We start from the raw sequence: 17,857 nt of genomic DNA on the forward strand, positions 1-17,857 counted from the left end.
GTCTAATGGAGAGGAAAGTTTTTGAAAGCACAATATTAAACTCACTTTAGATCGGGTGGAGCTAAGTGAAGAGTTGTGCTCATCTGTAAAGTGACTGTAGAGGACTGTAACTTGGATTGCACAGTGGGTATGAATGTTCAATGGGAAGACTTAACAGCAATTTTAGATCTGACTTCAATTCACGGAAGTTCACTTCGTGATCACGTGGTACTGAATGAATTGCACAGAACAGGATAGAATCTGTGTTTGTGGCTTTTTCTTACTCATCTTTTTATTTGTTTAGAGGCACATGTATTTTAAGAGAGGAAATTTTCTCAACATTTTCAGAAGTGGTTTGTGTGTGATTTTTCTTCACCAGAACCTTTTTTTAACCTAGATTACAACTGAGTTCTCATTATCTTCAGTGTTGATGGGGCTAATGGTAAATTCAGGTTTTAACAGATCCTGTGCTTAAGGGTTGAAAACAGTTCCTCTGAGTTAAGAATTACTCAGGAAGCAGGGGTTGATCAGATGATATGAGTAATTCTAAACTCCAAGTATAGCCACTTAACCAGTTTAATAGGAGATTATATGAGTGTTGATTAAAGTTGTGGATATTCCTCTAGGTAGATTATGTACACAATCAAAAACGGGTCTCAAATATCTTGTTACTATATATGACAGTGGTATATTGTCAGGTCACAATTATAATTACTCAGATACCTTCTGAATGTTGATTTCATTCAGCTACTAACACTGAGGATCTGTGTGCTATAAGTTATACATTGTATAAAGTACAAAGGGATTTTTGGTTTTGTTTTTTGTTTTAGGTGTACAGAAAAAAAGCACAGGTCTTGAAATTAGAAATTCTGTGTTTTATTATGTTTCGGCTTCAGCACTTGCAGGGTGCTTAATTTCTAAGAGTGTCAATCTGTCTTCTTAGCCTTATACCTTTAATATCTGTAGAAATAGAACAATAATACCTACCTGCCTATGAGTTTCTCATTAGTGGCAATCAGAACGCAGAAATTACACCTGGTAAACTGGGAAGTGCTGCAGATTGAGGGGACCGTCAGCTTTTAGCTGTGTGAGCCATTCTGTGGAACTCTGCCTACAGGATGTGGTGTTACTTGAGTGCTTCCAGGGTTTGTAGTCCTTGGTTTTATAGTGTACTCTATTTTGAGTTCAGCGTTCCTTTTAAGCATTTCTCTTTGGTTTGGGTCTACCACATAGTAAGCCCTGGTGGTGGGGAGTGGGGGGGTGGCTGAGAAGAGAGTGGAAGGATGATGAAGTACATTCTGATTTACTGTGGATTGATCTCTTTCCCCTAGTTTTATCTTAGCTGTCCTTTTAGAGTAGAAATTAGAAGCTCTGGAGTAAATTTAGAAGTTTAGCTCTGACACCATGAAAATTCCAACCTTCATAGCTCCTGATGACTATAATTAAAATATGTATAAAGTCTTTCAAGGGAATTTTTACTGTTTTTTCCTCTCCTTGGCAGCTTTGAACTTGTATCATTGGTTACAGAATTCAGGATTTGGGTTTTCTCCTGGGTTTGACTTTTTCTTCCTCTATGCAATTTTCATATTTCTCCTTAAGGCCACTTAACTGTTTTTTTACTAACTGGAAGTTCTCTGCTATCAGAGATTCTTAGCAACAAGTCTCTTTTTCTTGAAATTCGTGTAAGACAAATGCTGCGTATTATCTTGGCAGTGTGCAGACTTCTGTGGGTAGTGGCTGCACAGCCAGTGGCGTCGTGATGCGATGCGTGGGAAGGACAGTCACAGGTACACCGTTATCACTGCACCTTGCACCAGTTGTAATCACTAGGCCTTAAACAGACACAAATTCATTATTTTCAAAGGTTCGTTGAATTTTGTCACTTGAGTTTATGTAACACTTTCTCTTTTCCCTACAAGCTCTTATATTTATTTTAGTGTCTTAAGAATAGAGTTTGGCAAAACTCAAGATAACTGCAGTCATTTCCACATTATTTTTAAAAATCCAATCATTGAAACCAGCTTACCGTACCGACAGCATATTGCTTCATCATAGTCAATTTTAATAAAAAACAAAGTAAGCATACTGTTGTCACACCTTAGTTTGCTGAAGATGTAGAACTCAGAAATTCGAATTCTTGAGCCTCGTTTCCAAAGATTCTCATTCCCAATTGATTCTTATACACAGACGGGTTTGGGATTTACTGAACCACTTATAGAGAATGCTTTTGAAATAGTTCTCAAGAACTTAGGATTTCTCAGAGGATTCTACAATCAATGAAATTCAGTTCTCTAAAAACAACTTAATTACATTTGTCTCTTACTAATTTGCATTTGTGTCTTATTCATTGAGGTTCCTAAGAAAGATTTCCTGTGAAGGAAAATACTGCTTTGAAAAAAAAGTCAGATAACTATTGTCATTAGATAATTTCTAGGATTCCTTATTATTTAAGATTCTGATTATATATTTTAAATTCCTTGAGTCTATGTTAATATTACACATCTAATATTCAAACAGAATTGAACTATGATACAGGACTGAAAACTATTGCCCTCATTATCTTTTTTATTTTGCTTAAAAGCCCTTTGTAAACTTGTTTGCCATTATAGCTTGCCTTTATGATTTCACTAAGTCTTGAGAATTCCCTCTCCATACAGTGTTTCATTGTCCTCCTGATAGAAACATACTATAGTTTCCCTTGACTGCCAACACATAAAGGCAGTGGTGTATCCCCTGATGCTTAACAACTGGAGGAAAGGGGACTGATTCATATCATCTGCTAATTTCCATGACATAATTACTCCCTACAAGAAGCCTATTTAAAACTACCAATGTGATGTCACTGAATGAGGAGCTGGGAAAAGATACACACAGCATACTTAGTATTTCTACAGATAGTATAGATATAAATAACTTTAAGAACATAGCAAATAGATAGTAAAATAACTAGGAATAAGTACTTAGGAAATGATAAGGTTTTGAGTACTTATACTTTTTGTTATTACTATTTTCTCTATTTAAATTATTTTACTATAAGATATCAAGAAACTGTTTTCATGCTTATCTTTGGGGAAATAGATTGTTTCAAATTGGGAGAATACTTTTATTTTGTATTTTCTACCTTATTCTGTTAAGTTAATCAACCTATGTTAAATTTACGAACAACAACAATAAAAAAGTGCTATTAAAGAAAAGGCGGTTCCTAGTTACAGCTGCCTAAACTAAAAAATGTTTTTCTTTGTTCCCTGGGACCTTAGAGATGAATTTTGTGCTCGATTGCAGTGACTACTGCATTTTAACTACCTGTGTTTTGCCACGTTCTTTCAAATTATTTGAGAAATCTTTTGCCAAATGTATATGTTAAAATATAAAGAAAAAGAAGAGACTTAAGACTAGAAAAAATAGCAAATAAAGTAAAAAAAAAATCGAACTCTGGAGAATACAAGGGTAAATATGCCACCCTTAAGACCTACCATAGCTGGTATAGTTGAACAGCAGATTTTGCCCGTGAGCTTTCTGACACTCAGGAAGTTTTTCATTTTACTAAATTCCAAAGTAAATCTCACACATGAAATTTCATATACAGGGGTGGGCAAAAGTAGGTTTACAGTGTTGTACTGGAAAGTAATACAGTAAATAATACAAGAAAAAACTGTCTCACATACTCACTACTGTAAATCTACTTTTGCCCACCCCTTTTGGAAAGTACTTAACATCCTGCCTAGTATAAAATGTTGATGAATAGTTGCTGTTATTAGTAATTACAGAAAGATTGTTCATCATAGCATTAAAATAGGAGACATATAGGAAATGATTTGAATGACTTTCATGTATATGAGGGAATACTATACTTTGTAGTTGTTCACTTATGTTCTTAAAGAATATTTAAAGACATAAGAAAATGCTCATAATGTAACAGTTAGTGAAAGGGCAGGATAGAAATCTATATGCTCTAAGATGTCAATTAATAATTATGCTTAAATTATGTAATGAAATATTATATTTTGAAAATATTGTCTTTAAACTATGTTGTTTTAAAATAATGTTTTAGAAACATTTTCTAGGGAAAAAACTGGAAAAGATAATACCAAAATGTTAAGAATGAATCCCTGTTAATTATTCTTAAAAGTAGGTGATAGGTATAGGGGGATTTCTTATTAACACTATTCTATTTGTTTATTTTCATTTTCCATAATTTTTAAAGTAATAAATAAGAAAGAAGTTTAGATTTTTGGAATTAGTGCTTTATAACTTGTTTAAATGTAAATTAACTGTTGATCAGTTGTGTTATTAAGCTATTATTGATGCTTTTTTAAGGATTTTAAACCATTTGAGATATATCAGACATGAAAAGTTTGATAAAATTATAACAAATATATATATAAATGTGTGCAACACCTTTAACAAAAAAGAAAGGTGGTTCATTCGGTAATGGAATTACTAGTGATTTTTGTCTTTTGTGCTTTCCTACATCTTTTAAAAATTCGATAGTAAGCTGATTTTAGGTTCTTAATTACAAAAACAAGCTGTAATCAATTTTTTATGAAATTATGCTGATAATTTTATGCTTAAATAACATTCTAGTATTGAGAGGACTCAGTATTTGCTTCAGATTTGCCTTTGAACATGCTATTTATTCTCTAAATAATTTTGGCAAAGGATGCATTGTGTCTGAATATCTGTCCAGAAAATAGCTAATTCAGGTATTTTCCACGTATGAAAAATGATAGAAGGAGCGTTTGCCCTACTAAATTTCCATAAATTTCATTTCCTTTTTTAAAGTAGTGTTTTTCAATATAGCCAGTGTTCATATAGGCAACTTTACCTTAATGGGAGGAAAGGGTGTCATGAGTATTTTGGCAGAGTTCTCCCTCTTTAGGCAAAAATAAGACTAAGAAGCTATGAGTAACTATTTTTTTCCTGCCTCTATAACTGAAACAATATTCAAATTTATAGGTGAAGTTTATTCGAAGCAAATAACTTCCTTTATAAACCGTAAGTTTATCTTGTAGGTGGCCTTATAAAATAAACTATTTGATTCTAAACACGGCTCATGCATTGGCTTATGCCCGACCTCCCAGGTTGCAAACATACACAGTAGGACCCAATTATTAAAGAAAATAAACCAGAAAATAAACTATAAAATATTACAGATGTTAGTAATAAATTACTCAATGATATTCATATTGGAGCAGTAATAAATTGCAATATTAATAGTCGGGGGTCTTTAAAAATGGTCCCACTATTCACTAAGACATTTAATCTTTCCCATATACCAAATGAAATACATTATTGCTTTCTATTCTTACAAAAGTTAGGTGTTAGCAGTATTGTGTTTTATTCATTTGACTGGTTCTATTCAATATAGAGGTTAAAATATAAAGGCAAAGCACCTATATGTATAGTATCAACTAGCACCCAATCCTTACTAAATGTAAGAAAATTATCTGTTTTGAAAGTCAGTTATATCCTTAAAATAATACATCAAATAACCTGAAATAGAATATGCTAAAGGCAAAATGACTAATCCTGACAAATTTGAATTTCAAAAAAGTAATTTAGGAGTCTATGGAAGCAGTTGGATTGGGGGAAGGGTTGAATTAATTAAAGCAAGGGGGAAAAAAAGGAGGAGGGAAGATGAGAGTGGGTGGCATTGCAGGCAAGGAGCAAACATTTCCAGGGCTGAAGTAGTAATATAAGATAATACTGAGGAAACCATATTGGCTTAATGGTTTATATGAAGTGGTGGTTTTCAGATTATGCTCTGATGACTTCCTACAGGGGCTCATTGGCAAGAGGGTGAGAAGGCTTTAAAACCAGGCAGTGTTGCAGGTATATTAGGAACATTGGTCTGACAGTGGAGCCAGAGGCATGTGTTGGGAAACCAGCGAGTAAGTCAGATGAAATGACATGAACCTAAGTGTATTATCAGCCACTGGTTTGAAACTAAAGGAGAATGGAGGGATGCATGAACTCACACCAAGGAAAACCAACAGGTCTGGGTGATAGATTGGGTTCATGTTGTAAGCAAGGCAGGGGAAGGAATCCAAAGAGCTATCCGCTGATAGAAATGACGAATCTCAGGCCGAGTTTAAATTCAGTGGCACTAGAGTATATGGGACTGTGGAAGATAATATATTGATTGTAATGTGATTTTAAAGGAAATACAAAGTGGATTGAAATTATTAACATAAACATGTAAACAGTAACTGCAATGGGTAACTATGGGATTCCACTTGAGTCTGCAGTGAGGATGAACACAGCAGTAGTTCTGTTCTTATTTACACCTTATTTCTTGAGGTTAGAGATTAGTTCCTTTCTTAGAAGTTACTAAGCTGGAAATCTTCTCTGCCTTTGGTAGGGGGAGGGGGAGGCTGTATTAAATTGAAAAACCCTAGGCCCTGTGGCTAAGCTAAAAATCCCATTGTCCAGAATCTAGGGATTGGCTTCTGGTGAAGTAGCATTCACAGGGTAGGTAGTATTTTCAGGTAAAGCGGAGACTGGTACCGATATGGCTGCCAGTTAGTATGAATAAAATTCCCAGCAGGGGAAGACTTGGTATTTGTTAGATCTGGTGACATCAGCCCAAACTGCAGGCTTCAGGGATAAGAAGGTTACCCGGGATTTACTGCCCCTCACCAAAATAAAATAAATAAATAAACTGGAAACAAACTAATAATTTCAGACGTAGATATTTATTTGCTCTCAGTGTAAGAAAGGCTTATTTAGTATAAATGTAAACACATTAACATAAAAGTTCATAAAAATACAATATTGTTATGGGCTGAATTGTGCCCCATTGCCCCTCAAAAATCCTATGTTAAAGTCCTAACCCCCATACCTCAGAATGTGACTAAAAGGGCAATTAAGTTAAAATGAGGTCCTTAGAGTGGACCTTAATCCACTCTGACTGGTGCTCTTACAGGAAGAGACCACGACACACACGGACAGCAAGGGACGACCATGTGAAGACACCAGGAGAAAGCAGCCATCTGCAGTCGTAGGAGGGAAGCCTCAGAAGAAACAAGCCTGCCAATACCTTGATCTTGCACGTCTAGCCTCCAGAATTATGAGAAAATAATTATCTGCTGTTTAAGCACCCAGCTATGGCAGCCCTAGCAAACATAATGTAATCTGTACTTCAGCAAACTTCATAAACAAAGTCAAAAGATAATAGTAACCTAGCAAAATATTGGTTAACATATAAAAATAGACAAAGAAGGGCCTAGAATCAGTATTCCAGTAACAATGAGCATACCAAGCACCCAGATCCTGGCCTTAAATACAATCCTCCAATAAAAGAAATGAAAGCATCTTGGAGAAACAGCTGATTCTAGGGATGAGGCAGAAAGTATTCAGCAGGAGCCTGGTATATAATGCAGTACCAGAAAGTAACAAATTTTTTTTTTTTTAAACCCTCTCAGTTATAGAGATACGTAAAATGGACACAGGAACCTACTGAAAGACCTCCCAGTGTTCAAAGCTTTGAGCAACAAAATAAAGTATTATTGGAATAGAACCCAAGTGTAAAATAAACACATCTATAGTGATACAAATAAATCATTGGATAAATAACTAGGGGAGAATAGACAAAGATCCTCTGCAGAAAAATCCCAAATAACTTATGCCCTCAAACGGGAGCATAACTCCCCACTAAAATGTGGCCTGTGCATAATGACTTCTAAAGAGCACAGCATGGAAAAGTGGGGGGAGGACTTCACAGTGGCAAATCTAACAAACAATGCCTTAGCTTGCTGGTCAAGGGTAACGTCAAGAGTGCTGTGTTGATAGTATGTGTCCTTGATAAAATACAATGAAATGGAACTTCACCTCTGTGGTCCTCCTCCAAAAAACCTATACCTCAGTCTAATCATGAGGAAAATAGCACGCAAATTCCAGTACATGGGTCTGCTACAATGAACTTGACCAATACTCCATTAGACTGTCAGGTCATTTCCCAAGGAAAGTCACAGAAACTGTTAGAGCCAAGAGGAGCTAAGGAGGCAAGAAACAGTTTAATACGCGATTCTGGATGAGATCCCGGGACAGAAAAAAAAAAAAAAAAAAAAAGGATACTAGGTGAAAACTAAAGAAATCTGAGTAAACTAGGGACTTCGGTTAATAAATATTAATATTGGTTAATAATTGTAAGCATACTAATGCAAGATGTTAATAATAGGGAAAACTCGGTGCAGGGTATATGGGAACTATGCTATCTTCCCAACTTTTCTATAAAACTTAAAAATATTCAAAAATAAAAGATTCTTTTTAAAAACAGGCCAAAAAGAGACAAGAGATAACAGGATATCACACACCCCCGGCATCAAAAGGCCAGTAAACACTTGAAAAAAATTCATACTTACTGGTGTTCAGAAATGCACACTAAAACATCTATGGGATTATTACTTTTCTATTTATTTAGCTGGCAAACTTTTTTTAAAATGATGATACCCATGATTGGTGATGTGCAGGAATGTAAAGTGGAACTACCTCTCTGGAGGTATCTTGGTAATAGATAAAAATGTAGATATGTTTTGAAGGAATTACATCACAACCAGTTAGTGAATACCAATATACACAGAAATGTTTTTCAGTTTTATGTGCAATAGCCAAACCCAGGAGATTAACCAAATGCTGATAAATGTGGGATTGTTTAAATAAACAATGGGAATCTCAGTATAGGCTATAATGATGATATTAAGAATAATACAGTAGAATAATATTTGAGGACAAAAATTTCCATGATGTAGTATGTGAAAATGCCAATTGTAGACCATATATATTCTGTGTCATGCCATTTCTGTGTCTTTTCTTTCATTATATGCATATGGGTACTCATCTCTTGGACCTGGGATTTAGTGAAATAACCTTAGCAGATGGCATTAAAACAAGTCCTACCTGTGATTTAGCCATTTTATAAATGCTTAAAATAATGTTATTTTAATGTGTGTTGCAGTAAATATATCAGTTCTTGTTTCCCAGCACTGTCATTATAATTAGAAGTGAATGACCGCTTTTTCATTGCCACAAACTGTGTGTGTCATATTTGATGTCTGTTACACATGGATAAAAGCAGGAGTTTGCATACAGTAAAGTTTTGCCTGTGGTTACCTCTCACTAGTCAGGTTGGGGCTCTTTTTTGCATCTTTCTACTAGAATATTGAAATTATTTTTTTGTTAAAAAAATCAGTGTATTTTCCTTTTGCTTTTCTGAGAGATTCAGTTTATACACAAGTTTGTATTCATACAAATTGACAGTGTCCTGTGTGTTCCATATACCTTCTATTTTTCTGTTAGGTGATATTTTCATGAGCTCTTAAAAGCATTGCTTGATTAATTATCTTGTACTTTTTACTTTTAGGTTGGTGTTTGGAATGCTGTATCCTGCATATTATTCATACAAAACTGTGAAAACCAAAAACGTGAAGGAATATGTAAGTGTAGTTTTATGAGTAATTAATTTTAATTTAATGTAGCCATTATGTAAAACACTAGAGAAACTGTCATTTTAGAAACAGCTGGCATAATATTTTGGATTAAAAATGTAATATAAGTGTAAAGTACTGAAATTAGTTTTTTTTAATTTTTTAAAGATTTTATTTATTTTTGGAGAGAGGGGAGGGAAGGGAGAAAGAGGGGGAGAGAAACATCAATGTGTGGTTGCCACTTACGTGCCCTGTACTGGGGACCTGACCTGCAACCCAGGCATGTGCCCTGAGTGGGGATTGAACTAGCAACCCTTTGGTTTGCAGGCCAGCACTCAGTCCACTGAGCTACACCAGCCAGGGCTGAAATTAGGCTTTTTCAAAAGTAACTTTGAATATAATTCCAAAATGGAATGTCAAAAGTAGTACACTGTGCGTGGCATTTAAATTATTATGATTCCCAAATGAGTAATTGGGTATCTCTTACTCATTTAGTCTGTAAGGTCCAGCATAATAAGGCTGGGGGATTGTTTGGTTTTACAGCCTTATGGATTTATAGGTACACTGAGAATTTATCTCTTCGGCCCCAAAACCTTTTCCTTTTTTCACAGGTGTTCTGTCACTTTCTAATTGATTTAAATATGCATATACTTCATCACTACTGACAATTGCAATCATCAGCCTGCTTTCTGTTTGTATGGAATTAACTATTCTGGATATTTCAAATTAATGGAATTACATGTGATCTTTTGTGTCGGGCTGCTTTCACTTGGCCTGTTTTTCAAGGTTTATCTGTATTGTAACATATGTGTATCAGTATTGCATTCCACCCTAGGGCTGAATAATGTTCCACCCATTGATGAACATCTGGAGTATCTGTGCCTTTTGGCTATTCTGAATGGTGTCGCTATAAGCACGTACACGATTTCTTTGAGTACCTGTTTTCAGTTCTTTGGAGTATATAGCCATGGTTCTTTGTAAGGGATCTTGGATGGTAGCCTAGTCATCCAGTTGTTTAAATGGTCAGGGATCAGATGATGATTCTTTATAGTGTTTGTTTAGGGTCCTTTTTTTTCCAGGGTGGGGTTGGGGCATGAAACCTTTATAACTAACCCATTTTATTGAACTTTTATAGTTGTTTTTTCTCTTTTCTGTAAAACTAATTTTTGAAGTGAAGTATATACAAATCGGTCAGAATGGTAGAATATATCTAGCAATGGAAGATAAGTTGCTTAGTCGAGCTCTGAAATTGTTCTGTCTTTTTATTATATATCTCTTAGATCTAGGATTGGTGAAGTAGTCTTAAGAGATGGAACGACTTTATGTCTTAGTAATATGAAGTGATTTTATAAATGGTTTTAAGGGACATATTTTAATATATGTTATAATAAGTGCTCCAAGTATTGTTTTATAGTACTGGTATATATTTGTTTTTAGAAATAAGCACTTATCTTCTGTTAACAGTGCTTCTCAAGCTATCTGTGGTAAAGGACCAGTTTTGATTTTTTTTAATTTCTAGAAGTCATAGACTAATAGTTTTGTAAAATAAAAATAAAAACTAATCACTATTAAAATGACAGGGAAACCCAAAAACATGAAATACAACCCACACTTTTTTATTTCTAGATTCAGTAGATGTGAAATTACAGTACTATCAATTTTTTATAAGTAAAGATTAAATACTACCATATGTGACAACATGGGTGGACCTTGAGAATATCATGCTAAGCGAAAGAGATCAGTCAGAAAAAGCTAAGAACTATATGATTTCACTCATGTCGGGTATAAAACTGAAACTCATAGACACAGACAACCCTGTGGTAGTCACCAGAGGGGAGGGGGCTGGGGGGTCGGGTAAAGTGGGCCAAATGTTTGGTGACAGAAAACGATTTGAGTGGTGGACATGCAATGCAATATATAGATGATATATTATAGAAACATACACTAGAAACCTCTATGATCCTATTAACAACCAGTGTCACCAACAAATTTAATAAAAATTAAATAAATAAAGCAAAACACGCTTGCACTAATTCATAGACAACACTTTGCCCTACTGTGCAATATCTTAATTTAATTGGAGTTTCCTATTAATAGATAAAAATGAGTTGCTCTTCACTTACAAATACCATGAAAATAGGAACTAAGATGGGATTATGACTACTGACTAGTATGTAATAAATGCACTGCTCAATATATTCCTCCTTTTTTGGAATACTTGTGATACTGTTATTAACTGAGGTCTTCTGAATTTGATTGACTGTACGAGTGAAGTACAGGGTAATATGTTTCTCAATTTTGGGTCCATTTCGTCTATGAAGTACGGTAGACCCAGGATATACTACAGATAACTGGTATGGCTGTGCTTGTGGGTCTTTGTGCATATATTTGTGCTTGGGTTATTCTGTCTTCCTGCACAAATCTATGTGACTTTGTTGGGGGGAAAAAAGAATTAAGTACAAATTGAAAAGTTTAAGTGAGACACTCAGATAATATGAGGGTATATCAGCATATACATAAATACCATCCCCTAAAAGTAAAGGTGAGAAGATAACAATAAGAAATATAAAGGTATAATAAATTGTGATAAAAAGAAATAGACCTTTCATGTGTAAATTAATGTTGAAAGAGCAGAAAAGATGGTATTATTTAGGGATTGGCCTAAGAACCATTATAAAGTAGTAGTCCCTTACTTGCTATATATCAATTTAACTTTGTTAATGTTAATTTTTAAAGACTCAAAAACATGGATTTGTGTGTTTTATTCACTTAATACAACACTCAAATTTTTATTACTGAATTATTCTATAAATTTGGGATTAATAATGGTCTGACCCTGAGATTTTAATTGTGCTTTATAAATTAAAGATAATTTAACCTATGGAAGAGAATCTGTTAACATTATTATTCAAACTAATGGAAAAACTATAAAACGATGTGTTGATAATATCTATACATACCTATTTGTGTGTGTTTAATTATATCCTTTACATATTGCCTTGCACAATTGATTTTAGTGATTAACTCATTATTAACAAAGTAGCAATTACCTGTACATAATTTTGCTTTAGTAATGTAACTCTAAAAAAAGGTTGTCTTAACCATCTCTTTAGGAATATCAAAATAATGAGCGATTGAAGAGAAACTAGGGAAGCGGAAGGCAGGTGTCTGGAGTTGGTTTGATAATTACATGGTAATCAACTCTGCTTGACAAATACAATGAGAGCTAAAAGCAAAAATGGCCAGATACTGAAACAGGGAAGGCAGGACATCTGCTTTCGACAAAGTAATAGGATACAACTCTGAAGACCTCCTGGTGACCAATTTGCAGGCCATCAAGGCTGCTAGAGAGACTAAACTGAGCTATCATATTAGAATAATATCTTACATTTCTATAATTCACTACCAATTTCAAAATACTTTTGTATTGTATCCGATTGCTTCTGTAACAAATTACCACTTACTGGCTTCAATTAACACAAATTTATTTTCTTACAGTTTTATAGGTCAGAAATCTGAAATGGATCCACAGGGCTACATCCCTTCCAGAGGCTCTAGTGGAAAATCTGTTTACTTACCCTTTCTAGCTTCCACAGGCTGCCCACATTCCTTGACTCACAGGTCTAGTTTTCTCTCTTTAAAGTGAGAAATGTTGGTCTGAGACCTTTCCACACTGTGATCTCTGGTTCTCTCTTCTGCCTCCCTCTCCACTTATAAGGACCCTCGAGATTACAGTGGGCTCACCTGACTAATCCAGGATCCTCTCCCTATCTCAGGGTCACCTGATTAGCAACCTGAATTCCATCAGCAACCTGATTTCTCCTTTACCATGTAAACTAACTTGCTCACACATTTCAGCAAAGGAAGTGGACCTCTTTGAGGGTGAGGAGACATTATTCTGCATACCACAATATCTCAGTGATCCTCACTAATACTCAATAAAGTAGGTGGGAAAATATTCCAATATTATAGGCTCAGAAGTAAATTTACTTGCCCCGGGTCACATGGATCATTAAAGAAGGAATTGGGTATCTTCTGTTTCTAGTATTTTATTCTTTCTCTTCTTCCATGCTGTTGTACCTGTAGAAAAATAGGGAGGATCCTAGCTTCACACACAAAAAAAGGTTGAGATAGCTTTCACAATGAGCCAGTGAATGTGCTTCTGATTGATTCCAAGGTAGACCTTCAGGGGCAACAACTATAGAGATGTTTTCCAAGAAGGGCAGTGAGGCAGCTTAACGAGTTCTAGAGCAGGACCCATAAGCATCTAAATCAACTGTGATCAAAATGGTTGAAAATGAAATCGGAAGTTTTTGAAAGTTTGTAAAGTCTTGGCAGTTCTTTAAGTATTTCCAACTTAAATTTACTTCTGACAAGAAAATTTGTATATTATTTTCTTGCTGAGTTTCAACTAAGCTTAATTATCCAGTTTAACCTTTGATTATAACAGTTTTATCAGAACTCTGTCCTCATAGGATTTTCCGATATGGTGATCCCATCCAAATTTGCTTTGTCTTATAGGGGTTTTTTTTAGTAAAATTAACCTTCTTAAAATATTCCTGTTATCGCACACAACTTTAATTGAATAACAATAAAAAATTTTTAAAAATATTCCTGTTATATTTGTAATACCCTCTTCTACTATTTGATATTATATTATTTATTTGGTTTTGTCTTTTGTACCATTGTTTTGTTAATCGTTATATTCCCATACATACAGCAGTACATGGTATATGGTAGGTACTCAATGTTTTTGGAATGAATGAATAAATAAGAAATGGAAGAAGAGTTGACTTTTAAGTCTATATCAAATACTAAATTATGTTTACAAGAGCATGTACATTTCTTAAGTGGATTGGTCTAGTTTCTCAGCTTTGATTCTGCTGGGTTAAGGAGTATATAGTCCAGTCCAACTTGTCTCAAAGACCATTTTCTTTGAGCTCTTTGGTTATTACCTAAATACTACTGGCATCTACTTCAAAATTATTTTCAGAAAGCAAACATTTTTATTAATTTACTTTTTTCCACCCTAACTACTACCATTCCCTGAAAGCCTTCAAATAGTAGATTGCACCTGATAAAACAGATGCTGTGTTCAAATCAAAACACACGGAAAGTGCTGTGTATTTTGGCAACCTTCCTTTCTTCCTTTGCCTATTTTTAAAAGAGAGCTTTCCTAGGATATAATTTCCTGTGTAGTGTGGCTGATATGGCCTACTTAAAGTCTTTCAGTCTTGCAGTAATTGAAATGTAAACTTACTGAAGAATTAGTATGGTTTTGCAAATTTTTTCAGGCTTATACCATTTTATGACTTGAAAATAGAGTGTTTACTTCCAAGTGCTGTGTAATTGCTATAGCTTTTCTAGGAAACCAGTGTTTTTATTCTAAGAATGTTGAAGAAAGTGGCAATGAAAAGATTGTCTAACAGCACATAAAAATCAAAATCAGACATTTGGTCCTGAGATTTACGGTAAGCAAGAAAGAAGCACAGGGAAAACACTGGAAGATTACTCCTTTAAGGTACATAAATGGCTCCCGAAAACCCCATTGACTTGGATTTTGAAAGCGACCTAATTTTTGACTGAATATTTGAGTGATATGAAAATGAACAAACAGCCCTGACCGAATATTTCACTTGCTGGAGTGTCATCCCAAGGGACCCAATGTGGGTCCGACCCCTGGTTGGGGCACATGCAGGAGCTGACCAATGAATGCACGAGTAAGTGGAAAAGCAAATCAATGCTTCTGTCTCTCCAGATCAGTAAATAAAAAAATTTCTAATAAGTGGAGCAACAAATCAATGTTTCTCAAATCAATAAATTAAAAGATATATCCATTTACTTCAAGGGTTTTAATAATGTAGGAAATACAAAGATTAAACCAATAATTAAGGTGGGATTTTTAAAAAATTTTTTTGAAAATCAGTTTTGTCAGGCCACGTGCTTATCTGTTTATTTTTCATCCTGATGTACTTTTAATTTACTTTTTATCAAAGTTGTGTATTTTATAATTTTAAAACCAAACCATTTTACAAGGCTTGTTATAAAAAACAACAGTTCCCTACCCTCCCTTCATCTCTAGAGGCAACTACTTTCAACGCTTTTATCCAAATCCTTTAGTGTGTATATTTCCATATCTAATTAACATGCTTATACCTTTGCTATTTCTTAATTTTTCAAATGGACATTATCAGTTGACTTACTTCTCTTGTATTACAGATGATTTAGTTGTCATCCACTGTGTCACTAGACCATACCCATGCATCTTTCTCTGTCCCTATAGCTTCCTAATGTCATTACAGTGTAATTTGAATTGGATCAGTATTCAATATTTACATTATTTAGGCTAAATTAGAAAGAAGCAATGGAATATGGAGATAAACAACACAGCCACTAGAACCGTGGTCTCTAGGTTATCATCACAGCCCTATCCATTGCTAGCTCTTTATTCAAGTTATTTGACCTTTCTGAGCCTGAATTTCCTTTTCTGTAAAATGAGAACTGTAGTAGTACTTACCTTCTCAGGTGGTTGTGACAATTATATGAGTTATTGAACATAAAGCATTTATACCAGTACCTGACGTATAACAGTACCTGTTATATAATATTTATATGGTGCATGTAAACCCTGCATCTAACCTCTACAGTATTCTACCATTGCCATTCCTTTGCCACACAGTGGTTTGTTTTCCCTGCTGTTATTCATTGTCTTGATTTCTGCTTTGTTTATTGGTTTCTTGGTTTTTTTACATTCATTTGATATTCTCTGTTCTCATTGCAGATTTAGACCCAAACTCTGCCACAGCTGTGTGAATTTCTTCTCAGTGTACTCTCATCCATTAGATATTCTGAACTGGCTCTTGTTTTAGATCCTCAGATTTCTTCATCTCCTGGCTTTCTTATTTTACTTCCTCATTTTGATAAAATGCATCCTTCCTAAGAAGGCTAGCTGACAGGTAAAATTTTTGAAATTTAGGCTAGGTTGGAATGTAGGTTGATTGTAGGCTAGGTTGAATGTAGGCTAGGTTGGAAGTAATTTTCCTTCAGAATTTTGAAGGCCTTTCTCCATTGTTTTTTAAGGTTCTAGTGTTGCTGTGCAGAAGTCTAAAGCTATTCTCTTTCTTGCCCATTTGTAGGATCTTTTCTACATCCTGCCATTTAAAATTTTTACAATGATGTGTGTTAATGTGAGTGGATTGTAATTGATGTTGCTAAACCTTCAGTAGTTCATTTTAATCTGGGAATCCTTTATCCTTCAGCTATGGGGAATGTGGTTAAAATTTATTTCGTTAATGATTTTCTCCACTCCATTTTCACTGTTTGTTCTGTATGAGATTCCTTTTATTCAGTTATAAAGCCACTTGGACCAATTCTTTAAATTTCTGATCTTTTTCTTCTTTCCCATCTCTTTCTTTTTGCTTGATTTTATGATAGAGTTCTTCAATTTTATCTTCTAATCCTTCAATTAATCTTTCAATTTCTGCACCCATGTTTTTAATTTCTAAGAGCTCTTTTTTTCTTGAATGTTCCTTTTTCTATAGTGTCCTATTCTAATTTTGTTTAAATTATCTTCCCTTTTGTCACAGGCTATGAATGATAGTTTTTTAGACATGTTCTTCTCTCCTTTGACTTTTGTTTGTTTGTTTCAGGCTCTACCTTTTTGTATATGATTTCCTCAGGTGTTAGGCGACCCTTAATTCTCTGCACGTTTGAGTGTCATATGAAAAGGCTGATGAGAAAGAAGGCCAGTACCAATGAAGAGGTTTGCTGAATGGGATCTTCACTGGGGTGATCTGACTAGGCAATTGCATTTGTTCCTAGGGCTTCCCTAAAGAAGTACCACAAGCTGAGTGGCTTAAAACAACGGAAATGTATTGTGTCACAGTTCTGAAGGCTAGAAATATGTAATCCACATAGGTACAGGGCTACACTCCCTCTGAAACCTACTGAGGAGAATCCTTTCTTGCCTTTGTCTAGCTTCTGGTGGCTGCCAGCCATTCTAGGTGTTCCTTGCCTGTCAGCTGCAGCTCTTCCATTTCTGCCTCTGTTGTCCCATGGTATTCTCCTCTTGTATGTCTAGGTTTTTGAGTCTTTTATGTTCTTCTTTTAAAGACACCAGTCATATTAGGTTAAGGGCCCAGCATACCCCAGTATGACCACATGTTAACTGATCACATGTTCTGTGACCCTATTTCCAAATGAGGTCACATTCTGAGGTACTCGGGGTTAGAACTTTTCATTGGTCTGCTTGGACAGCCTTAACAAAATACCAAGCACTGAGTAGCTTAAACAACCCAAATTTATTTTCTCACAGTTCTGTAGGCTGGAAATCTAAGATCAGGGTTGTTTTTTAGCGAGGTCTCCTTTTTGCTTGCAGATGACCACCTTCTCTCTCTGTCCTTACACGGGCTTTTTCTGTGCATGTGTCGGGAGAGAAATCTCTGGTGTCACTT

General features: G+C 34.9%; 1 protein-coding gene across 1 annotated transcript in view; it reads left to right on the plus strand.

Moving 5' to 3' along the window:
- Positions 1–17,857, plus strand: part of REEP3 (receptor accessory protein 3) — a 77,970-nt gene that overhangs the window by 20,736 nt on the left and 39,377 nt on the right. The window contains exon 2 of the mRNA XM_024561342.3: positions 9,341–9,413. Coding sequence (XP_024417110.1) covers positions 9,341–9,413 — 73 coding nt within the window. The remainder of the gene's footprint in view (positions 1–9,340; positions 9,414–17,857) is intronic.

Source organism: Desmodus rotundus, chromosome 4 (assembly GCF_022682495.2).
Source record: "Desmodus rotundus isolate HL8 chromosome 4, HLdesRot8A.1, whole genome shotgun sequence".
NCBI classification, from domain to species: domain Eukaryota; kingdom Metazoa; phylum Chordata; class Mammalia; order Chiroptera; family Phyllostomidae; genus Desmodus; species Desmodus rotundus.